The 25665-nt window shown below is 44.7% G+C and overlaps 1 protein-coding gene across 1 annotated transcript in view; it reads left to right on the top strand.

The window, feature by feature from the left end:
- znf608 (zinc finger protein 608) overlaps window positions 1–25665 on the top strand; it is a 58307-nt gene that overhangs the window by 22932 nt on the left and 9710 nt on the right. The window contains exons 4-9 of the mRNA XM_040154098.1: window positions 2883–3153; window positions 14562–14649; window positions 17699–20162; window positions 21207–21369; window positions 21403–21684; window positions 24834–25003. Of these exons, the coding sequence (XP_040010032.1) occupies window positions 2883–3153; window positions 14562–14649; window positions 17699–20162; window positions 21207–21369; window positions 21403–21684; window positions 24834–25003 (3438 nt within the window). The remainder of the gene's footprint in view (window positions 1–2882; window positions 3154–14561; window positions 14650–17698; window positions 20163–21206; window positions 21370–21402; window positions 21685–24833; window positions 25004–25665) is intronic.

Below are 25665 nucleotides of genomic sequence, written 5' to 3'. Positions count from 1 at the left end.
GAAATAAGTGGTGAAGATAAGAGCGGAGCTCTCATAGGCACCAATGACTAAGTATTTCAGTACATGTAACCGCGGCGATTGACGGGGGTTAAGATCACACACACACAAGCTTTGAAGACTGTGGAAACGCCGTTCTTGGTTTTTATGAAACGCTGCTATAAAAAAGTGGAGGACTATGATATAACTCTGGACGTTTCACTCTGAGGCAAAGTGTCCGACTGGCTGTAATACGAGTAAATAAAAATGTAGCTATGATGAATGTAGCGAGCATGTGACTCCAAACGCTAGGAGCGTTACTAATACTTGATACACAACGAGACTAAGGCTGTGCCTAAATCAGAGCTTTCCAAGTCCAGCCTGAATCCCCCGATCGGGCCGAGTATTCCGTTTCTGTATTTTATTTTGACACGGTGTCCTTGTGCTTCCTGCTTTTTCTCATCCATAGCGGAGCTGCGACGATTACTCAATGAATCGAATAGTTGATCAACAGAGGAATAATCAGCAACTATTTTGATTATCAATTAATTTTTCATGCAAACATGGCAAAAAAAAATGAAGATTTCCTGCTTTTCTGTGTTTCATATCATATTAAACGGAATATCTCTGGGTTCTGGACTGTTGGACGGACAAAACAAGATATTTAAAGACGTCTTTTTGAACTTTGAGAAACTGACACGACCAACTGATGATGAAAACAATCTTTAGTTTCAGCCCTAATCTATTTTTTTTTTTGGTATATGAACACTCAGCATTATTACAAATGGGTTTTTATTTTATCTTCCTTACCTACGATCATGAGAAATGTATCATTCATTATTCACTTGATTAGTGAAGCCTCCAACCTAAAGGCTCCAACAGTCGCCACATTCATATTAACCTTGACCTTATAAACCTTTTTACTGTTGCTACGTCTGTGGAGCTTTCAGCGCTTTCCTTTCCAGAGGTGCAGTGGGCAGATTTACCCGTGATTTTTAAAACAATGGGTCCTCGATTTCAGACCAAAAGCAGCTTTTGAAATGACAGCTGTGGTGTTTGTTTGTGTCAACTGAAGTCAGGGTTTTCACAGCCCCCGAGGCGCTCTGCAGTTTTAATAACGTTCATTCGTTTGTAATAAAACACCAGACAGTCACTGTGAGAGTTTCAGCGGGTTCCAGACTTGTGGTTGTGGTTTTGGGGCAAATTTCTTTCGTTGTTTTTGTTTTGTTTTTGTCTTGTTTTTTTTTACATTTTGATCACAGATTATGCTTTTAAATTGAAACGATGTAAGCCGTGACCGAAGAAATAAAATATTCCTTCTCTCGCAAATAACACAATTCAAATACACTCAGGAGTTTGCCGATATGACCAGTCGCTAATGGCGGCAGATGGTGGCGAACGTAAGCAGAAAGCTCAGTAGATATTGCTGAGTAATGACCATTAATGAGTCAGATCACTGACTACTGCTACGTTTTGACAGTTACTGCAGTCATTGCTCTGTAATTATCACTTGTTGCCACAGAGGCTGCCGTTCGACAAGGTTACATATACTAGGCCCATTGTAAGGGGACGGTGTGGTATTTGTTATTGTAGACTTATTTTTGGATCCTCCCTCGTAACTATTGGTCATAAGTGACTGATATTAGTATAATTATATATTCTATTTAATATGCAGGTGCATAGCTTTTGCCTGCTCCACCTCGACCCTGTTCTTCTTGAAGTTATCCCTCGTTTCATTCTCTCGTATTGCTCTCCTCGTTATACACCGATATCCACTCCAACGGGAAAAATGTTGATGGTTGCGAGCTTCCCGCAGCTTTCAGAGAGAACTTCAGTGTGACAGAAATGATTTTCCAACGTTTCCCCTCGTATTCATCGGAGATCCCTGTAGCTGCTGTATGAGACGACTGTGTTATTAAAGTTTTCAGGGAAGCTGTAGGAGGCTCCTCTCCCAAGTCAGCGCTCTTGCCTGAGGCTGCATTTCCCAAACAGAGTCTTTGAGACAAGGTTATTATGGCCAACCGACATAAAAGACAAAGATATGAGAAGAACACCCAGGTTGATAATGGCTGACGATGTCTTGTGAATGCTTTAGACCACAAAAAACAACCTATGATCTGCATGTTGCCAAACTCCATTTTGGAGAATCACATCCACACAGAAGACTTGAACAGCATGCAAATGCCTTTTCCTTGTCAGCAGAGAAACAGTTTTTGTTGTTATAGTCTCACTGGATGAACTCCGGTAATGTTGCCCTATTATACTGTTGCAGGTTTCTGCAAAGTCGCTCTGTACAAAAGTGGCAGCTAATTATAATCCGCAGCTTCTGTGTGTACGTGTTGTTTTGGAAGCACGGGTCCCAACTCACCCATAGCGAGCGAGGGTGAAGTCTTTGGCTCCGGAGAACTCAACCAGCCGCCCGAGAGGGGGAGAGATGCATCGAAGTACACGGAGTGAAGAAACGGATTTTTTTTTACAAGTCTGGATGTAGACGAGAGATGATTAACTGCCGCTCAATATTAGGAAGTTGGTAACTGAAGACTGCAGATAGAATAATGAACGGTGTGACATTTGGAGAAAATGTCTCCTCTTCTAAAATGTCCTTCGGATTCTCGCCTCCATCATAGAGCGGGATCCCGCACAGAAATAATCAGACGCGGTTAGAGTCGTGTCAGGAATATTAAAATGGCCTTAATAATCTTATTTACTCGTATTTTTGAGCATCACTCTTTCAAAGCCTTCTTCCTCTTCTTCAGAAGTATTCAGCACCGCCATGGACCCAAATTTCATTAACTATAATGAAACTGAGCAGAACCGGACCTGAAGTGAACTAAAGTAAAATTACAAATTGAAATGCAGGGCACTCTCCCTCGCTCTGATTTCTAATGAAATCCTCTTCTTTTCAGGTGGACCCCATGTTCACAGTGCCAGCTCCCCCTGCTCCAGGCCACCCCGCGGCCCCCGGTTCCTCTCTGCCTTTGGCTCCTTCCTTCTCCCCTCCAGCCCTGCCCACCTCGAACCCCAAGCAGATGGCGGTGAGGACGAGGTCTGTCGGCACCAACACCCAGGACGGAGGCATCTCAGGGGCGCTGGAGGGCGACTCGGCCTGTCTGGGGCCCTGTCAGCCCGGGACCAGCGTCAACCTGGAGGGCATCGTCTGGCACGAGACGGAGGAAGGTAAGGCGTGTTTCTGAAGTGACATCCTTCTGGGATGTCAATGGCGATTTCTCACTAGTAAACACTCCACTGTAGCATCTACATTACAAAAATGAGAGACTTTGACACTTTCTGCCACCACCTCGAATCGGTCAAGGTGGATAGAACATACTCTGCGTTCCTTAAAACATTAAAAATATACGCTGCATTTGATAGGGACGGTTACAAGGTCATTGCTTCTTGTTCTTCACATAAATAAAATCCCCCCCATCCTCCGCCGTACTGGGTTGGCAGCAGAACTGTGGGAGGCAGATTTCTCAAAATGTCGCCACATAAATCCACACGTCTTTTGTGTGAACTGACGTCCTAATAGCGCGCACCGTTTAATTCTAAGGTGACAAAGGACATTAAAAGTGTTTTTTCCACCTTCCAGGCAGCAACTGGCTTCCATTCATTCCGCGTTTCCACGGTCAGTTTCGAAAATTAAGAATTGCTTTGCGGCAATTCTTGCTTGAGTTAAGTATCAGAGAGAACATCCAGCCCAGGAAGCCAAAAACGCCCAGCCTAGCCTAAATCCTGAGCAACTATCTGAAAAAACCTGTGGTGAATAATGGATCAGCCCCTTTCGCCAACGGGATTTGCGGGTGCTGACACTGGTCCAAAGATGTCCAGGCTGCGATTCAGGTCCACACCCCCGATTCTCTCCCCCCTAATGTTTCCGACTTCCTGAGCAAGAGGATTCGATTATTTTGTTTATAACGCTAAACAGAGGATTTCTGAGTTTTGGACTGTCGGCCGGATAAAACAAGTGATGATATTATTATATAAAACTATTAATTGATAAGGAAAGTAAGTAATCAGCAGTCGATAATGAAGATATCTGGTCGTTTCAGCCCTAGTGTAATGCCATAACTTTGACCAAAAACAAGCAGCGTTTTATTCATTAGACCAGTATTATCCCACATTACGGTGCATTGCTCTGTCATTTTGATCCTTTTTAGTCTAAATGTTTCATTGGTTATGATTTTTATGTGAAGCTCTCAGAAGTGCTTCATAGATAGAGCAGTGCGATTAAGATAAGGCAGTGATTGAGAGGTGAAGAAAAACCCCAGATAAAGAGAGTCTTCAGACACCGTGGTGAGCCTGAGGCCCGGCTAACCGGGCCGTGGCGGGATATGCCGTGTGTGTTGCATTACGCAGAGTCGAGAACAAAGTGAAAATCTTAAAGGAGAGAAAGCCACTGAATGAACCTCGGAGGCTACGCCGCGCTTCGTCGTGTGTCAGACACGGGTAAATAAAATACTTCTTCATGCTTCGGTGAGGCTGAAACTCATCGGCGGCGTCTCTGATCCCAGAGCTTAACTTGACTTTACTTTGACAAAACATTTTTCTTGCCGTGATGTGTGGAAAAGCCCAGACTTACCCCTCACTGCACTCTCCAGCGCAGGGTTTGCCTTTTTTTTTTTCATCTCCATTGTTTTCACTTTTCATGATTAGCGGTTGTCCTGCCTATTTCCTCCCTGTCCCTGAACAGATATAACAGACTGAGAGACTGAGAATCACAGATGAAACAACTTTTACTGAACACAGGCCGAGTGAATTCTGCACTTTGGCTGTTTCCCCGAAATCTCCGAGAGGAAATGTGTGAAAACTCATTTGCACGTTTCCGGAAAATGGTTCGTTTTGGTCGTCCTCATTAAAACCGGTGTTTGCAGGATAAATTCGACGAGGGAGACTGTAATTGGAGACTCTTCGTTTAGAGGCTTTAGACGGACGATATCCACATTTCTGACGGCTCCCGAGGAGCAGGAGTCTGTCTGAAGTCAAAGCTGAGTAAATATTTCCGCCTCCTGAGAAATGGTTTCGCAGGTTTACTGGACTGTTTTGTGTTTCCACAATGATGCTCAGTTTACCAGAGAACAACAGCATTGGTCTTCTGACAAAATAATCTGAACTCAATACAATTCTTCCAGCGCTTTAATCCGCACCTCAGAGTCTTCTGCTTACATCGGTGGATGGAGTCGGTCCAGTTGTTGTCGTGTGACCTAAACAGGAAATTTTGTTCATGTGATAACAGCTGGATGTAAAGTGGTGGAGATGGTAAAGACGGTCTCTGGCGTCAGATGCGACTGTCCTCAGTCGAAGACCTTTGGCCTCTGGATGCTGTGACTGGTTTTGGCCTGGAGGTCAAAGACAGCTTTTGTTGAGGCGCTGCACAATTTGGCTTCGCCATATATCAGAGACTTGCTGTTGCGTCCCAGGTCCACCAGGCCTCTTAGGTCATGAGAACAAAAGCTCCTGGCCGTGCTGAGCTGACGGTTCAAGTCTCACGGTGACTGAACATTTTTCTGTCCTGGCTCCTGGATCACGGGACAGTTCCCCTCTGGGGGTCAGATCTCTAAAGATCTCATCTCAAACCTTTTTATTCTCAGAACCATTCCTTGCACTGAGTTTTCCCTAACTGTAAAACAGCTTTTGCTTGTGTTTTTTTTGTATTCGCTTATTCAAATGCTTTTATCATTACTCTTTGCGGCTGTGAAGCAATTTGTAGGCCTTGTTTTGAAAATCGCTTCACCTATAGCGCCGCTAAACCAGCGGGCAACACGCACCTGCAGGCCTGCGAGTCCAGTAAAATATTTTCGCCAGTGCAGTCGTGTGTCAGCCCATGCTCGCGCATCCGGGCTCCTGTACGGCGGCTGGTACCGCTGCCCCCCATGCGAGCATGGACAGATAGTCCTGGACCTTTATATTATCTGGCGAAGGTTTGGTGATGGCGTTCTTTGCGGAGTCTCGGGGATTTTGTTAGTGATGGAGTTTAGTACTGATGGAGGCTGTTGTGCTTTTTGTCAGCTGTTGGTCTCAAACAGAGGCAAAGTTTCAATTCGTCAAGCGGCTACTTTCTGGCTTTTACTGCTTTGGATGTTCACTGTAAAAGAGAAAAAGTTGAGAAAACAGCAAACTTCAGTAAAACTTTGAGTTGGGCGACTCAACTTAATGCTGTTGACCTACATCGGAGATGCATCAGTTGTTATATTAAAATGACTACATCCACTCTTTTTTTAACTATCAGGTTTTTGTGTCCAGTTTTTCCCCTCGTACTTTCTCCATCCTGCCTGCAGGAACCTTCCTGAACATTCATGACCCCTGTGGCTCAAGTCTCTTTCGTATTGAGGAGGCAGGAAGTGTCTGGGGTTTAAAACTGTCCCCGTTGCGGTTTCAACTGTTTTACGTTCGATCAGAGCAAAGACCATCAGACCCCTCCGAGACACGTGTATGAAAACATCCATAACGGCCTCCGTCATCCGACTCTGTTCATGTCAGGAAAAAAACAGAAGGATTTCTGGTACATTTGAATGCAAAATGCATGCATGTATATGCATGCAACACAACCACCACACCTTCTATAACTTCATTTGACGAGCGACTGAGCTCGTGATTTCCAGCTCTGTATTCACCGACGAGTCAACAGAACTTTCTCCCTCTGTGACAAATCACAGATTAGGACTTGAATTTATCTGGACTCGCTCCCTTTTGTTGAAACAAGAGACTAGTTTGATTTGTTGGGACAGTTGCAAGTTTTACATGAAACGCTGACAACTTAAGTTTCTAAGGCCTTACGGCTTGTAATTTTTATTTATGCCAGAGAAGAAGTCACAGTTTTTACAGTGTCGTTGGCTGTGTTTCATCAACGCGGACAGTTTTACAGACGCTGTAAAGCCCACAAGTTGCCACAGTATTTTTTGAGTGTATTTCTATAATGAAATACTATAGAAATACTATCCATACAGTTCTATAATGCTGAATGCCAAATACCACCGGCCTACTCTACCCTGAGCATCAGCTGACACAGTGCTCTAGGCCAACCGAGCACTTTCAACACACTCCTGCCTGAAGTGTTGTGTCAGCAAAATGACGCTCGGACATTGGAGACCGCTGTTTGCGGCAGTGAGAGCCGGTGTCTTTTATCCACGACCAACCGGGTTTCCCAAGTCGCCGTCCTACCTGGACCGCACCAAACCTTAACCAGATCAGAAAACAGTGACGTGAATCATCTTTTTCACACTGATTCTGTCACATAGAGTGTGTTGTCATTGGCACAGCCTCGCATACAAGGTTTATGTTGTGTTGTATGTCTTTCTTCATTCGGCCCGTTTGAACTCTTTTTACTTTCCCCCTTGAAGAGAATTACGGATTCACCCTGTTTGCCTAACTTAAATTGGCTGTTATTTCAAGTCACGTGCGTTTGAAAAACATACGCTGCGAGAAAAAATAGATAACGCTACTTATCTTTATCTTTCCACACCGTTTAGACACTTTGTGCTTTCCAAAATAAAAATAACCAAAACCCAGTTTATATTTAAACATGACTGGATGTCCTTCCTTTGTCTCATGCCAGCTCAGTTTTGGCGTTGAACTACACATAATCATGACTCCAAAACAAGATGCGAGGTAGAACCAGAAACTTGTCCAACACTACAAAATGATACCATGGGAGTACTGGGCCGCGGATCAGATGGCCTGATGATTCACCCGCCGAGTTCGACGCCACCGCGCTTTGATAGGCCGTTAACGAGGACAGCGCTCAGCTCCGCAGCCTCTCAGCGGATGTGCAATACCTTACTGCAGGCTGCTAATGAATAAATCCCATCTCACTCTGCCAGCCGTCGGGCCTCTGAAGTAGAATGTTGAGTTTGGTGGAGAGGCGTTTGTATCCCAGCCCAGTATTAATTAACTGGAGCTCCACGCTCCAGAAACGAGAAGAAAATACAAACACAACACAGGGAAATTTTTATCCCAGGCCAAGAGTGCTTCTAAACAGGCCAGAGAGATGGGGAGAGGAGGGAAGGAAGGATAGACAGTTAATAAGACAATACCCTGCTTCAGACTCTGTTTGCATAAGAGGAACCAGAGAGCTGCAGTCAGAGAAAACCAGATAAAAACAGGCCACAGAGACAGTGAAAGCGCTGAAATGAAACTGAAATTAAAATACCTCCTTGCAGACCTTGACAGTCTTTAATGGGTAAAAAGGAAAAATAAAACAAAAGGTGAAAAACAATGGAGATGATAAACCCTGGAATTTTAAAAAACAAAGCCTGAATATTCAAACAAAAGGTTTAAGACTTAGAAACCAAACTGGAAACTTCTTCCAAGGCTGCACAGTTCTCGAATTTTTAGCATTGAAAACGTGTCGAGCAATTAGTCGATCATTAGCAAATTAATCGACTATTCTGATAGCTGAATAATCATTTAAGTCATTTAACAAAGAAAAAAATAGACAAATATTGGCTTGTTCTTGTGTCCAAAATGTGAGGATTTGCTGCTTTTCGGTTTTAAATGATTGTAAACTGAATGTGTTGGGGTTTTTGACTGTTGGTCAGAAAAAAGAAGCAATTGTAGGACATTCCCATTGGGCTCTGGGAAGTTGACATGGCCCAATTTCCTGACATGTTCTGTACTAAATGATCATTCCATTAATCATAGAAAAAAAAAAAAACTTTCAGATTGGTCAAAAATGAAAATAATCTTTGTTTGCAGAAGCAAGAAAATGTATTGACTTATACCGAATACAACGACGGACAATGATGGGATACACGTGGCCGATTTCCTATCTGATTGAATGATTTTATAAATTCATCCATCCGTTTGTTTTTGCTATTATACACAACCTTGCACCAGGTCTCTACATGTAGGTGAACACCAACATCCCGTTCCCAACAGTATTTCATATTTATTCTGGTCTCGTCTTTCATAAGCATTGGGTTGTAAGTGTAGGTCGTCCTTTTCTAATCATAAGAGAATATTCAACTTTCTGCCACTTTTATAATTATTCAAATGAATTCTAATGATACTGGCCGGTATACTGGGGATAAAAAGACTGCCGACGTTCAAATCTTCTCCGCAGGTAAAGGAAGAGTTTCAGATTCCTTGAATACACATTTTAGTTCCTACGAACCGGCAGCTGTTTGAATTCAGTTTGGTATCATAAAAGTGTCAGATTTTTAAATTCCCTTAAGTGAGTTAAAGTTCTTGAAAGAATAGTAAAAATGTTCAGTAATGCCCCATCTCACAATGTTAAATTAAAATTCCTCGATTCAAACAAAAAACTACTGACTAACTGCATTCCTTGGCCCGTGGCCGAACTGTCCAGCAAATTTCATTTAATGTCTGAGTAGATTTTCTTGGATATCCTGCTAACATAAAGACAAACAAACAGACGGGACCGAAAACATCCTCCGCCCCCTCGGTGGAGGTAATAAATGCAGAAAACAGAAAGCATCAAAGCCTCGTGTCTCCAGGTTTGTGTGAGTAAACAGACTGGAGCTGCAGCTTCAGTCAAGCGAAGCAGAGTAACAGGATACATACATAATATGACGGATAATTCTGGACGCACACAGACCTAGAGAGGTACACTGTAATGCACCATGAAATACAGATACACAAACACACCGTATGTATTCTAGGAGAAAGACAGAGGCATGGAGGAGGAACAGAGGAGGGATAACTATGGAGGGAAAAAGGGAGAAAATGGCTCAGTCTGGGTCCCAGCAGGCTGACAGGATGGACGGATAGATAGATAGAAGACGGAGAGAGGAGCTTTAGATGGACAGAATGGCTACAAAGGTTTTGTCTATATATTTAAACCACCAGAGGAATGAAGAGACGGGGAGGAATGCAAAGATGTAGGCAGAAAGAAACAGACAGAGAGATGAAGAAGGATCATTTCATCAGACAGAGAGCGGGGGACAATGTCAGAGCCAAAGAGGGAGAGAGAGAGAAAGACAAAGACAAAGAGAGAAGGAGACATGAGAAGGTTGTATTTTCTTGGGTTGTTCACCCTGAGAGGTCCTCCCTGCTGCTGGGGGACTACCGCTTAGGAGGCAGAGTGATAGCTGGAGCCCCCTCCTCGTGGTGGTGGAGGGATTCGATGGGGAGATGCAGGTTGCATGTTAATTAAGCAGAATACTAATTGGAGAAACAGAAAGGAGAAGAAGACGAGACCACCATTTCAGCTTCAGACCCCCCTCCTCCCTGCGGGAGACCGGAGTCTGATGAGCGCTAATCAGACAGTGATTGGCTCAACTCTGAACTGAGCTGCACAGACTGATTTACAGACAGTCTGTCTGACAGTCTGTCTGTCTGACAGTCTGTCTGATTGTCTGTCTGTCTGAAAGTCTGTCTGTCCGATCGTCTGTCTGATTGTCTGTCTGACTGTCTGTCTGATTGTCTGTCTGACTGTCTGTCTGATTGTCTGTCTGACTGTCTGTCTGTCTGACCGTCTGTCTGTCTGACCGTCTGTCTGACCGTCTGTCTGATTGTCTGTCTGACTGTCTGTCTGTCTGTCTGACCGTCTGTCTGACCGTCTGTCTGACCGTCTGTCTGATTGTCTGTCTGACCGTCTGTCTGACTGTCTGTCTGACCATCTGTCTGATTGTCTGTCTGACTGTCTGTCTGACTGTCTGTCTGTCTGACCGTCTGTCTGACCGTCTGTCTGTCTGACCGTCTGTCTGACCGTCTGTCTGTCTGACCGTCTGTCTGACCATCTGTCTGATTGTCTGTCTGACCGTCTGTCTGACTGTCTGTCTGACTGTCTGTCTGACTGTCTGTCTGTCTGACCGTCTGTCTGACCGTCTGTCTGATTGTCTGTCTGACTGTCTGTCTGTCTGACCGTCTGTCTGACCGTCTGTCTGATTGTCTGTCTGACCGTCTGTCTGATTGTCTGTCTGACCGTCTGTCTGACCGTCTGTCTGATTGTCTGTCTGACTGTCTGTCTGACTGTCTGTCTGTCTGACCGTCTGTCTGACTGTCTGTCTGTCTGACCGTCTGTCTGACCGTCTGTCTGACCGTCTGTCTGACTGTCTGTCTGTCTGACCGTCTGTCTGACCGTCTGTCTGATTGTCTGTCTGACTGTCTGTCTGACTGTCTGTCTGTCTGATTGTCTGTCTGACCGTCTGTCTGACTGTCTGTCTGTCTGACCGTCTGTCTGATTGTCTGTCTGTCTGTCTGTCTGACCGTCTGTCTGACCGTCTGTCTGACCGTCTGTCTGACTGTCTGTCTGTCTGTCACCGTCTGTCTGACCGTCTGTCTGACCGTCTGTCTGACCGTCTGTCTGTCTGACCGTCTGTCTGACCGTCTGTCTGTCTGACCATCTGTCTGATTGTCTGTCTGACCGCCTGTCTGACCGTCTGTCTGACCGTCTGTCTGACCGTCTGTCTGACTGTCTGTCTGTCTGACCGTCTGTCTGACCGTCTGTCTGACCGTCTGTCTGACTGTCTGTCTGTCTGACCGTCTGTCTGACCGTCTGCCAGATTGAAAGGTGGTGTTGAGAAGGTGATGCAGCGAGTTGGGCGCGGCACGTTGGCCCCGACCTGCCCTTCAGGCAAAGCCTGTGGAAAACCACCACAAAGTCAGGAGACAGTGGTGATAACAACAAGTTTGAGTGGGAGTGACTCCGAAGCAAAGTTTTACATTCAATTTTACCATTCAGTCTATTTTGATGTTATGTGCAGTGCGTGAAGATGCAGAGAGGGCAGAGGAGTCAGACAAGGAAAGAGAGAAGGGAGAGAACATTTCCTGTCATATCAAACAAACCCTGAAAGTCACGGAGATACAGATTCTCAAATTTGGGGAGATTTGATTCAAGGATTTTCTGATCGCTGCTCTCTTTCTTTCAAAAGTTGTCTGTACGTTTCTGCCCCTGTGAAGCAGAAATCAGCAGTCGCACAAAATGCAGTCGGGGCATTTGCTTGGAGAAGCCAACTCTGAAGGATTTCGAATGTCAGGCGAGTTCTGAAGAACGTCACGTTGGCATTACCACTCACATCCGTGACGGTGAGACGAAAACAGATGAGCTATCGAGTGTTTTGGCATCTTCCCAAGGGGGAGACGTGGGGGCTAAAAATAGAAACGCTGTCACGTTTCAGACCCAGCAAGGCTTCAGGGTCCATGAGAGTAGAGAGGGAAAAACCTGCTCTGGGACAGTAGCTGCAGCACAGTCCCTGAACTGTATCCGACTCTGTTGATGCATTTCTATATATTTTATTTACTTTATCTTCCTACGCGTCCTTGTCTTTTGGACCCGTTTGTTTCTTTATGGCAAACACTGGAGCACTGAAGGAACGCACATTGGTTCCCCCAATGCCCTAAGCCCTCTATATGGAGAGGACGACTGCAGATTCCTACTAACGGTTGAATGATTTGACCGAACCATCCTCCACCACTGGGGAACAAATAGCAAAGATCATCTCTGATGCGCTTCCTAACCTACAGGACCGTTGTCTGTAGTCCGGACACATACGAGCAGACGGTAGGGAAGCCGGTGTCTTTTAGAACATCTGTCCGACATCTGTTGTTTAGGAAAGCCAGTCCCTTGCTGCACTGTCAGCCAGACCAGCTGCGATCATTGTTCTGATGTCGGTCAGTTTGTTTTCGGCGACTCTGACAAACTTCAGATCCTTTTCGAGTCAGTGGTAAAATCATCCCGAGGATTGTTCACTGCGCTCAAGGCTTTGTTCACGGCTCAGTGGATAATCTGCCCCACAGCTGCACTGCAGGGCTTTAGGGGCGGTTCCAAAACCTGTGTCTGGCTCTTACAGGACCCTTTTCTTGTCTCAGATGAACCCCAGAGGGTTTTTTTTTTTTTAAACCAAACAGACACAACGTCAGCTCAATCCAAGCCTGAATAGACTCTGAGGACATGGGGCTAAATTACAGAAATTGGTTACTGGAACATGTTTAGTTTGGTTCAACTGGCAGTGTGTTAGAAAAAACACTCAGGGCCAATTACTGAAGAACTCACTGAGTATATTTACACCCACAGTGGTGCTGGGATGCGATGTTAACATTAAACATGGTTATGCAGCTTTTGCGTATGAGCGTAACCAGGTTTCTGATGAATTTGAGTCAGTGCAGATGTGTTTTTTTGTCAGTGTTGTCATAAAATAAAGTGTTTCTGCCGGTCGTTACATTCATTCAGCCACAGCAGGCTGCCGACTTTAGTGCCACCATAGCAGGCATTAGCCAGAAACCTGGATAAGATGATTACGTGCCGCAATATCCCAGTTTCTTTTGACTTGGAGCACTACAACAAACATATTTATCCAGGCTTCTGGAATCAGGATGTGGTGTTTACACGTGCTAACGCATAACCCGATTAGAGCTGGGATATCAGCGTCCATATGAATGCACTCAGCGAGACTTTTTCTGCCGTACTGGCCCTGGTTCGCTTCAACCCCTTCACCGAGCATTCGCACTTTTTACCTGCACGTCGGGCTCAGAATTGTGTCGTTCCCCTGTGTGTTTCATTACAGTGCGTGAACACGGACAAGACTGTAACACATGGCAATGAATCGTGTAGAAAACGATGCACAGTTGATGTAGAATAATTCCATTTGATACGATGTTGTAGAAAATGTCACCTTGGGTTTTAATATTTCATTCGTCGTGGCTTTTCCGAATATAATGATGCAAAATATAAATAAGAGGTTGTCATACAATGTGGAAAATATATTATATAAAACCTCCAAGCCACTTCAGGGAATATTTAATGAGAATATTGCTGATTAATCAAAACATCCAGCTCATTAACTGCAGATTACAACTGGAGATTTGAGGGCCTTACGGCGAAAAACAAAAATCTCCCTGATCACCTCCACCTCTTGTTAAAATGAGCGACGCACTTGGCCTTGATTCCCACCTCTCATTTGTCTGAGAGAGTCTTAAGAAGGTGGCAAGCATCAGGCTTAATTGAAGAGCGAGAAGTTGTGTGTTTCAGTCAAACCTTGTTTCAAAGCCGTGATGCGTCGAAGATTTGATTTGCTCGGCATCGCCGCTGGCGCATCACAAAACGCAGGTTAATGGTTTTCAAATGTCAGTCGGCGAGCGGGTGAGAGAAAGTGAAAGAAAAAGAGGAAGAGAGAGACATTTTATTTCACATGGCTGAAGGGTCTTCAACCCCCTGATTAGAATTCAGACCTTGAAGACTAAAGTTTCCTCCCAACCAAAAACCCGACCGGAATGGAACTGTCTCTTCCTCTTCAGATGCCCCTGACCAATATCAGTTTGAGCGATTTCACCCAGGCTGTAACAAGCAGTTACACCCAGGCTGTAACAAACAGTTACAGCCTGCGTGAACCGTTCTGAAAACAACTGGAGCCTCTTCAAACTGTGACCTCCATCTGTCTGTTAGCGGCTGCTCTTCTCGCACGTCTGCTCGTCAGGTCGATTTTTCTTCCCTCTAAGGTGCAGTGTGCTCCTCTTATTTCTTATCCTACCTGCACATCTGTCTTTAGTCAGTGTTTCATTAGTCCCCTCATTAGATACAAGTGAGAACAAAGAAATTGGATTTTGAGCAGAGCTACGAAGGATGATATTTACAGTGAAAGAAAAAAGGTGAAAAGCTCCTTTCTGACCCTGTCCTGTGTGGCCGACAGGTGTGCTGGTGGTGAATGTGACGTGGAGGAAGAGGACCTACGTGGGAACCCTGCTGGACTGCACCAAACACGACTGGGCTCCTCCGAGGTAACGCTGCACTCTGTTTTTCCCTTTTTCCTTCTCTTTTTCAAGCCACGCAGAGCAACAGGCAGCAGCGGAACATTACGGCGATAATATATGTCCAGCAATGTCCATTATTCACTACACGTAGCCATGCAAAACTGACCGTACCATTTTTCCAAAAAGGTCAGTAACGACATGGCTGAAACAGTTGCTGAGCTTTCTAAAGCGTATTTGACAACATCCCTGCTGGCCCTAATGAGCAACTTAAAAATAAATCTACTTTTTGCAAGGCAATGAATTCTGTCACTTTCTTATACTATTAGTTGATTCTAGTCTCTTTCTGGCAGTGGCAGGTCTCTGATGTTTTCCCGAGAAAATTCAGCGATTGTGTTCTCGAGATCTAAAGACAGAAATCTGTGAAACTTGGGCGATGTTGCGTTGTACTGAAACACGAGGCACGGCACATTCACACTGATCCGGCTCCGAGAAGGTAGCAGTTTGCTGCCTGACAGGGGATGGCAGCTGGCAGCAATAGTCGGCCTGCATTAGCAACAGTAAAAACGGGTTCCAGCATCAAACCCCACATTGTTTGTTCGTATCGCAGTGTACAGTGTGTACCAAGCATTCTCCAAAACACGTCCAAATAAAGCCGAGGACACAGTATGTTTGTTTAGGTGGGTAAATTGCTAAAGAGGTTAGTAAGTACCATTTCAGAGGCCATTTTCAAGCCTCAGTCTTTAAGATGGAAAAACGGATTTGTGGTATATGATTAAAATCAAGGTAGAATATAGGAAAACTTCTATAGAAAGCACTGCTCCCTACATTCACCACGAGGTTTGTTCATGTATTTGTTCCCCTGTACAGACAGAGGCTGCCGACAGCCTTGAATTTCTATTTTCAACACAGCGCGCCATTTTGTTCAAGTTGGATGGTGACTGGCTTGTCACATTGCCACAGGGTAACACGGAGGTAAAAACAGTCCGGACTCCGGTCTACTTTGTGGCCATATACAAACGAGGCTGCCTGAGGAGTGGATGCTTTGCACTGTGTTTGCATTGTAAATGTCTATATGTACAGCAGCCGTGTGTCAGTGCCCGGCGCTCAGACTGGTGAAGTCAGGACTAAAATTATCCTTGAAATAGAATCTTATTGTAACTGTAACCACATTTTTATTTCTCTGCTTGGTTTATGTCCCTGTTTGATCTATCGTGTTTAACCATTTTATTGTTGTTCTTATTGGCTTTTGTTTCCTGATGATTGTTTTTTTTGTTTTTTTTTTTGATTTACCTGAAAAGAGCACTTGTGCTTTCAAAGTGCTTTAATGTTGCTAAAATGATAAAAAGGCTAAATCGGCTCCGGGGCTGTCAGCTGTTGTTCCGTGATGTGCTTTAACAAAAACCCTCTCCACTCTCCATCACAACTGTTTTACAAACGGAGAGTGGTTTTTGTAATTGCTGAGTGGAAAATGTGACAGTCCCTCCTCACGGGGCTGAAACCTCTCAATTATTGCTCCTGCATGTAAATGATTGTTGTCATGGCAATTACAGCTCAATGTCAGAAACCAGGGACTAAATTGCTTTTTTCATTTGGACTCTTGTCACTGCACGTGTCTGTCAGTGGTGACTGAATGTGATTTTATTATATAATTCAACGGAACAAAACGCCTCCTCTCTGATGACTCATTATCAGTCTGTAACCGAAAGATAAAAGATGTAATGATTAATGGCACAAATGGAAAACGAGTTCGAGGTAATTAAAAAACAAAAAAGTTGAATCTGAACTACATCACTCAATTGATCAAAATTGCTTTTTAAATAGTGGAATGAGAGCTAGAAATATCCTTGAAATGCCAAAGGAAATACGTAAAATTTCAGTCGCATTTCCCACAGCTTCAGTGACATTCAGGGACACACCGATGAAAAAAGCAATTACAAACATCATAGGAAATGTGCGATATCATCGTTTTAAAATCACAGAGGGGGACAAGAAAGTCTAGTCTCAACGTGCTCTGCAGTCTGTTCCGTTAATAAGGTGATTAATACCCTAAACACTCTTTCCAAGGTCAGAATTAATTCATTGAGTCTTTAACACCAACCAGTCCTGTGATGTAGCATCGTAATTAATGCATTAAAAGGCCGGCACAGACGCAAGGTTCAGGACCCAGCTTCGAAAATAGAACCTCACAGGTTTTTGATATAAATAACAATGTGTGAGTTTAGAAAAGCATCTCCAGTGTTAAGATGCAAGGCACTGTGGTAAACAGCATCAAAAGACTTCAAAGCAGAAGGGACAGTGTGTGAATACAGAATGTCTCCATATCAAATACGGAGATAACTGTGGATCGTACAGTTATCAAAAGAGAAGCAGGCTTTATACAGAAAAAAAAAAACTGTATCCTCGACGTTTGGGTGAAGTGGTCCATATGAGCCCGGAATGATAATCTGTTATCTTCCGAGGTTTTTGTCTGATGGTACAAAAGTTCAATTTGCATGATGACGTGAACAAGTTGTCTCGGTTAAAACCTTTCGAGAACGTAATCAACGAGAAAAACAGCCTTGTTTTCATCTTGACGGTCTGATGTGTTTTTTCAGTTTATGTTACAGGATTTAGGAATCTTGTAGGAACTCGATACGACACGACACGACACAGCATGCCACGGTATGGCGCCAGGTGAAACAATACGCTGCGATGTGACACGATACACCGTGACATGATGTGATGCAACGCAACACATTGTGATGCGATAGAATGCGATGGGAAGTGTCGCAATGCCGAAGGACGTGATAGAGTCTGACACATTGTGAGATGACACCGTAATATACAACACGATATTATACGACACGATGTGATAGGACGGGATGTGATAGGACGAGATTCCATTTGATGTGATACTACACAATGGAAACAATACCATTTAAAATATTAAGCGGTGATTAAATTTGAAGTGATTTGATACTTTTTGACACGACACAACACAACATGAACTATCTCATCCCTGTTCCGGGTTGTCAGTAACTGATTAATAAGAGGAATTCTCTTCTAAATCCATTGTTTTTCCTCTTCCTCTGTCCAGGTTTTGCGAATCTCCCTCCAGTGACCCTGAGTTGCCAGGTGGGCGCGGCCGGGGGAAACGGATGCGAATGGCCATGGCTGAGCGGCCCTGCATTGAGCCAGCCCCTGCTGCCAAAGTCAGGGGTCTGTCACAGCACAGGAGCCGTGGAGGTGGTGTGGCTGGAACTGCTGCACCTATCCACAACAAGGGACGGAGAGGCAGCCTGAACCTCATCAACAGCAACTGCCGAACTCCTGCTTCTTTCTTCACTGTGGAGGAGGTGAAATCTTCCAACAGCGCCTCCACCCTCTCGTCTGGGAAGCGAAAGAACAAACCGCCGGCTGACCTGGACCTCAGCCTGGTCTCTTCTGATGACATTAAAAACGGAAATGGGAAGCGGATTCGAGCCAAATCCCGTAGCGCCCCGTCCACGCCGCAGGGCAAATCTGACCCTTCATTCATGGATCCAGGGGGAGGTTGTACCTCCTCACCACCTCCTCCACCCATTCTCATAGACTGCCCCCACCCCAACTGCACTAAACGGTACAAGCACATTAACGGACTGCGCTACCACCAGACACACGCGCACCTGGAGGCTGAAGAGCAGAGGAAACCGGAGCTGGAGCCCATGAAGGATGGCGAGAGTGAGGAACGTCTATCAGACTGTGAGGACACCATCAGCAATATGACATATGACCTCTCAGAGACAAACAACGGCACTAATGCCAACAGTTCCTCTAAGAAACCTGCTCCTCTATACAAAGTGACCACAGTAGGGTCTCCTAAGAACAGACGGTTACTCCTCAGTACTGACCACAGCCCCATGGCCAACTCCAAAACCAGAAGAACCTCACTGCTAAAAGATGGGCTGATCGATGACCTCAGCAACCTGCCCATCATCTCAAACATGACTGTGGTTCTGGAGAACTGCATGGTACCAGACAGGAACTCCACGGTAGAGATGCCCAAACTGGAAGCCGAAGGTTTGATCGACAAGAAGGGAGGTGCATGTGATAAGGGCAAGAAGGCCAATGGGAAGGTAGAGAAGCTGTCGAAGTCACGGACCAACCGGCCCATCGCTCCAGCCCCTGCTCCTCCCAAGCTAATCGCCATTCCCAACGCAACCTATCCCACTGGCACAGCAGATACTGCCAACTCACAGCAGCCCTCTCCCATGGCAGCCGTAGGCCTCACAAGTAAAAACCTTCCCCTGAAACCCATCAAACCAAAGCTGAGCATCGTTGTGGAGCCGAGTCTTGTCAAAGCCACCCTGGTTACCTGCAGCAAAGAGACCAGAAAGAAAGAGAAACGGAGGCTGAAGGACAAACATAGCAAAGATGTGCCAACCAGGATGCCTAATGGAGACAGCAGCGGAATCAAAATGGAAGATGGTGGTGGTGGATCTAAAATGGGTATTAAGGAAATTTCAGGGAGCCTTCTGAAGGAGCACCTCAGTAAGCAGGATGTAATGAACGGACTCACAGAGAGCCAGGAGAGCAGGATGGCCAGTATCCGTGCAGAGGCTGACAAGGTCTACACCTTCACCGACAATGCCCCAAGTCCCTCCATTGGCAGTTCATCGCGGCTTGACGCAAGTGGTGGTTGCCTGGCAACAGCAGACAGCAGCAAGAACAACAGCCCTGCCTACTCTGACATCTCAGATGCCGGGGACGATGGGGGATCTTCCGAAAGTCGCTCGGATGGACTCAGATCCAAGTCTTGCTCCTCAGCCTCTTCCGAGGTGAGCTCTAACAGTAACCATGGTAACTCTGGTAAAACCCCACCCACTGCCCCATCATCAAAAGACTCCCAATCCCCATACTACCACAGCTATGAGCCCTACTACCTGCAGGGCTACATGCAGTCGGACAGGCAGAACAGCAGCAGTGTTGCTTTCCACAAAAGCTCTGCCCATGACGGCAAAGGGAAAGACAGAAAGGATGACGTGAAAGAGGATGACAAAAGCTCCTCCCACGAGTTCTCAGACTCCAAGAAAGGTGACGTGCCGCCTCAGTCTCAGCTCCAGCTAGCCATGAGTCAGACCCAGACCGCCTTGGCCCAGTCCCTGTACTATGGCCAGTACTCCAGAGGACTTTACATGGACCAGAAACTGTTAATGGCCTCCAAATGCTGTGACCAGATGCCCAGTGCCAAGCAGAGGGGCGAGAGGGGACAGGGGATGAGAGACAGCGATGACATTAAACATATGGTTGGGGGTTCAGCCAGTGGACCCATGCTAGGTAAAGGTCCAGACTGTGCTAAAAGTTGCTGTCCTAAACCCATCCTGTCCTACGTGGAGATGAGTGAGAGAGGAGAAAGGGGACAGAGTCTGGGCTTAAAGGCTGTGCACGGTGGCATGGTGGACCAGCACCAGGTCTTGATGAAAGACTGTGATGACATCAAGTCACCTTCCTCTTCCTCTTCTTCATCACTCCACAACCCAAACAGTCAGACAGATCTGGACTCAAATGTTTCCTTTTCCAGTGTAAGTTTCTCCCTCTGTCTATAACCTGCCGCCGCCGCTGATGGTGTTGTTCGTGTGCTTTATAACCGTCGTTGAGTGTCACAAAGAGATTAATCACACATTGCGTACAGCTAAACCAATAGGTGCTAATATCAAAGACCATTACTTCTCTGGTGCTGTAGCTCTGCTTTGCCATACTACTTCAGTCATTTTGCTTAAAAATCAAAACCGTGTAGTTTGATTTGATGGATGCAAATGTTTTTAATGTTTAGATTGAGAATCAATGGAGGAAATGTGTAATTCCAACTTTAACCATAAATGTGAAACAAAAGCAGACAAAAGGAACAAAGGAAACCTTTCTAATACGCAGCTGTTGTTTTTGGTATGAGTTGCTTTTTCAGAAAGCCTGTACAGATTTGTAACCATGTCATCTCACAAAGCATTTAACAAATAACTCTAGCCATGCTGGGTCATGTAAAAAGGTTGTATGAATTGAATGAAAGATGTGTTGGGGAGGGTAGGTTGTGTTTTCCTTCAGTTTGGCCTAAATTCTGCAGTTGATCATGTGTGAGACGTGTCTTGATTCGTGTCATTGAGAGGGACGCCACACTCCTCACATCCCTCCTCTGAATGGCCGCCTGCTGTTGAAACGTCGTCATCCTTCATCAACATCACACCCAGAGCCAATGATAGATGGTCTGTCTCTGGCTCTGTTCACTCGAGTACACAGTGTTTCCTCTATAGTCATTCAGCAGCGGTGGGCCGCCGCAGCAAGAAATTCTCCAACCCTGCCAAAAAGAATATGTACAAATGAAAGTCATAAATTAGCCTTGCTTTCCCTCCAAAAAACACAAAAGAGACAAAACACTAGAGGGCTAACATATAGAATTAATATGAAAAAGGTATTTAGTATTAGCTCTGCAACTGGCCATATAAACAAAAACTGGGACAGAGACATGGACCGAAGTTGAGCTGACCTCAAAATGACTCCCACCCACCACTGTTAACAAAGAATTATAGGGGAAACACTGCAACTAGCACCAACACTTGTCCCCATCGATTTAGCCCTCAGACGGCCCTGCCTGGGCTCACCGCCTGGCTCACAGCAAATACTCAGAGCTACAGAGTCAACATGGAGAGGAGGCCGAGGAGGGTGAAGCAGACAGGGGAAAAGAATGGGGAGCTACGGTGGAGCCTGCCGGGGCCAAGATGACCTCTGGAGGAGGAGGTGGAGGAGAGAGAGGAATGGGTGTGGGCGGAGATGCTAAAAAAAACAGGGTCCATGGATCCCACGATCTCCCACCTGCCCTCGACACAGAGGATTCAGACCGGCTGGAGGGGCTCGATGATCAGGCCCAGGAGCCAATAGGAGGGCTGTCTGAGGAGTCCCAGAGTGCCCGGGCTGCAGTGTCTCCTCCCATGACCCCCCAGCAGCCCTACATCCAGTACCAGCACTCCTCCTACCCGGCCTACCTGGCAATGTGTGAGAGCGGCGGGGGGTCCTATAGAGGGGTCTCTCCAACCCTGGTGCACAATTACCCAGGTAAGAGTCTGAGTAAAGGTTTGGGATAACATTAAAAAAATAGTTTGACATTTTGGGAAATATTTTATCGAAAATATGAAGCTACGGCAGTTGGTTATTGTGGCTTAGCACAAAGACTGGAAACGGGGGAGACAGCTAACCTGTCATTTTTAATATTTTTATAAAAATTTAACAACCTATGGGCTATAATATATTAGTGAGCTTTAGAGGTAGATGGATATAATGGATAAGATGGCTTACACAGTGAACTAGAGAAGGATACATTTTCTGAAAAATTTAAGTGTGCTTGCTTACACTGAAATTTGCAGGTTTTAAAACTGTAAACAAGCTAAATGACGCAAAGTACCATTTCTTAGTCTGTGAAATATTGTATTGGTGCTCCAGTTTAAGTTGAAGAACTCAAATGCATTGAAGTGTGAGTTGAAGTTGAAGCACTGAAAGCATTTGAAATGTCAGTTGAAAGTTAAAGCCCTGTAGGCAGCTGAATCATCAGTTTGTATGTAAGTGAGAAAATAGCCAACAGTTGAATAGTAAGAGATGAAAGCCTCTGAAATGTCATTTGATGTTTAAGCACTGAAGGCAGTCAAGTCAAAAAAAAAACAAAAAACTAAGAGATAAAGATAACTGAACTGTCATCAGCTCTAGAGCCTTATTTCTTTTTGTTTTGATTGCATGGCCCTCATTTTCATCAAATAGGCCCTGATAAACCCAGTGTATATTGCCTGGTCAGTGTCAAATAGCGGACAGACACAGATAAAGACTAGCTGGCAAAGAAAGTGGCGGATTTAGCCGCTACCCTGTCCCTACAAATTCTGTTTCTATACAACTAAATTGCAACAGCAAATAGGTTTTTTAGGAAATGCGAGTGCGACTGGATTATGTTTTCTATTAACATAATGGGGATGTGTTGTGAATTTAGTCGCAAAAATGTTAAAACTGAACGTATCGGTAAAATGTTCACAGACAACGTATTTGTTTTCCACCAAAATATCTGATCTTGCAGTGCGGTATCCACTGGTAGTGACACCAGCATCACTGACCTGTGTTATGGTTGTGCTTAGACTCTCAGAGCACTTGGTTAAGGTTCAGGAAAGATCATGGTCTGGTTTAATACAGAAAAAGTTCAGTGTTTTCAGACACAACCTGTTTATTTACATTCAACCAAAACCACCTTCTTTACCTTGGATGCAAACTCTGGTCTCCGGTGTGACAGTCATGCGCTTTTTACTCCCCCCATCCACCCGGACCACCTCCTAGCGACTCAAAAAATATGTTCCTCTGATCATATTACAGCCAGAGATTATGTTTCCTACAAAACATATTTGGTGTTGCAGTTTAGTGTCACAGAAGTGTAATTTCTGTGAGACAGGGTTGTTAAGCAGCAAAAGAGCCAGATGTTTTTCCTCAGGAGGTGGAGGAGACCAAACCAGAGCTAAAGGCACAGTGAATATTGGACTTACCTTTATTCAGGTGGACACAAACACCACTCCAATGAGATGACAATGGCAGCAGATGTGGAAGTAGGCAGCTTATCGCTAGTTTGTTAGGACTTAGGAGAGTTCATTTCAAATCAATGCATTTCTGTTTTTGAAAGAAGAGACAATTTGAAATCCTCAATATTGTTAAATACACTAAAGATCACATCCTAATAAATATTAATATTTAGTTTAGAACGCTTTATTTTTCCTTTGCGGTGAGTTTTACATTTTGCCAAAAAATCATTTTGTCCTAACCGGTGTTGGATATCTCATAACAGGATATCTCACTTTGGGTTCATTCTGTTTATACGGTGATTTTTCATACACAGAGAGAAGTTCTGCTATTTTTTGTTGTGTGATGGTTTATATTGAAACCAAACACACACACAGTCTCGGTGGAACACAGCTAGGTTGGTTAAGCTCTGCTGTGTGCACAGCCCATATATTCACTATTCCTGAAGCGAAGATAAACAACACAGGGACTTTGGCATGCCATCATAAACCTCCCAACAATCATGGCTGGCGCTTGTATGGTGGGCCACTGGAAAACTGGTTCGCTAATGTCTAAATCTCTGACGCTGTGGTGTGTCACTAATAACTGAACTGACTGGACGTGTTTCTAAGTGGAGGTAAATGAGACACAGTAAATGGTCTTTGCTTCAAAACACACTGAGCTGGAGTTCGACGAGACTCAGCTAAATTAGCCGAACTGTTAGCTAGTAACGTGCCAATAGCCTCATTTAGCAGCTGTTTGCTAGTGGCTGATAACCTCGCTATGACTCAAAGCAGATTTGTTAACGCAGTGAGGGGATTTTATAGAAGAATGTGAACATTTAAAAGCCAAATTTGAAGAGTTTGTGCTCGTAGAGTATTTCAGGGAAATGGCCCTGTAAACTGTGGCCACAAAGACTGGCAAGCTGCTGTTTGTATTTTGCTTTAAACATGATGACTTTCCCACGAGGGAACTGTCTGTAATGTATTAAAGTATTTTTAATGGGGTTTGTGCCGGGTTTAAGAGATTTAAAAGGGTAAGAATCACTTTAAATTTACCAAATAGCATCAAGCCATCACTGTATTATTATTCATTTTGCAATTTCAGTGAAACTCTAATGGTTTTAACCCCTTTAATTCATTCACAATCCCTCTTAAAACTCTTCAATATGATATAATCCATGAATGATAAATTCATTCATGGATTCATTGCTTACCAAATGTGAGATGAATCCCGTAAAGCTTATTAAGTATCTAAGATGCTGCTGAAATTGCACTGTTACTGAAAAATTAAGGACCTTTATAGGAAGAAATTCAGGGGTCAGGATGATTTTTTTTCACCTCAAAGAAGAAACATTTGGCTTCCAGCAGCCTCTGCATTACAAAACCATCTTTAAACTATGAAAGATGCAGCAAACAAAACAAGAAATAAATCTAGATCTATAAATCATACACCCGAAGGTGTGTGTTAAGGTGCTGCACCCTACGATATAGACTCTAGCCTCCAGCACCCAATGAAGATTGCTATTGGACACTATCACAAATTCAGGGACCGTATCTTTAACTATTTGAGTGGTAAATAAAGTTTCAGAAAACAAAAATGTACAGCTTCTTTGTTGTAGATGGCCACAGAAAGTCATTGTTTGCCTGTGTGTGTGTGTGTGTGTGTGTGTTCACCAGGTTTCCATTATCCTCTGTACGGTAAGACGGCGGGCAGGGAGGAGTCGGAAGTGACTCCACCTGGCAGAGGAGGAGCGGTGAGCAGCAAGCAGAGCAGCGACTCGTCCTCGTCCTCAGCCATGGAGCTGCTGCAGCAGCAGAGCCACCAGTACCACGGAAAATCCCCTGCTGTGAGACATCGCTCGCTTTACTGCCACATCCACACCGCAGCTCACAGCGTCACACCTCCAAATGTTTGTTTTCCTTCATGTTTCCTTCATACGCTGCAGGCCAGGATCCCAGTAAAGAAGGTTAAACACAACGCAACAGGAATCAGAAGCTAAAATCCTTGCTTGTAAAAAGTGACCACGCTAATGCTTGATACAATTAACTGCGGCGGTTCCACTCTTCGCATTTAACGCAATCACCCTGGACAGGTACATTTATATTGTGATTCATTTATTGAGTTTCTAGCAGTGAAGACCATATTACACCAGGGCGACACTCTCACAGCTGTTACATTAACACAAAAAAGTATATGGACAAATCAATGAAACTCCCCAAACAGGTGTAAACAACGGACAGATTGGCTTCATCGCCCCAAACACATTTGTAAAAAGAAGAGGGTGAAACGTTGGGAGAGGGAGGTCATATCGTTTTTTTCCCGATCATCGTCACGACTCGCTTTTGTCTTTTTTCTCTGCGGAGTTACGCAATCCTTCCATTGCCATGCAGTTCAGACTGCACCCACTGTCCTCTGCGTTTTCCCTACGACGCGGTTGTAACTGCGCATCAAATGCAGTCCTAGCATCGATTAAAACCGAGCGCCCTTTCAGCTGCTGTATGCTACAAG

Source organism: Xiphias gladius, chromosome 19, assembly GCF_016859285.1.
Source record: "Xiphias gladius isolate SHS-SW01 ecotype Sanya breed wild chromosome 19, ASM1685928v1, whole genome shotgun sequence".
Classification (NCBI taxonomy): domain Eukaryota; kingdom Metazoa; phylum Chordata; class Actinopteri; order Istiophoriformes; family Xiphiidae; genus Xiphias; species Xiphias gladius.
Note: the sequence above shows the minus strand (reverse complement) of the source record. Positions and strands in the feature narration are given on the sequence as shown.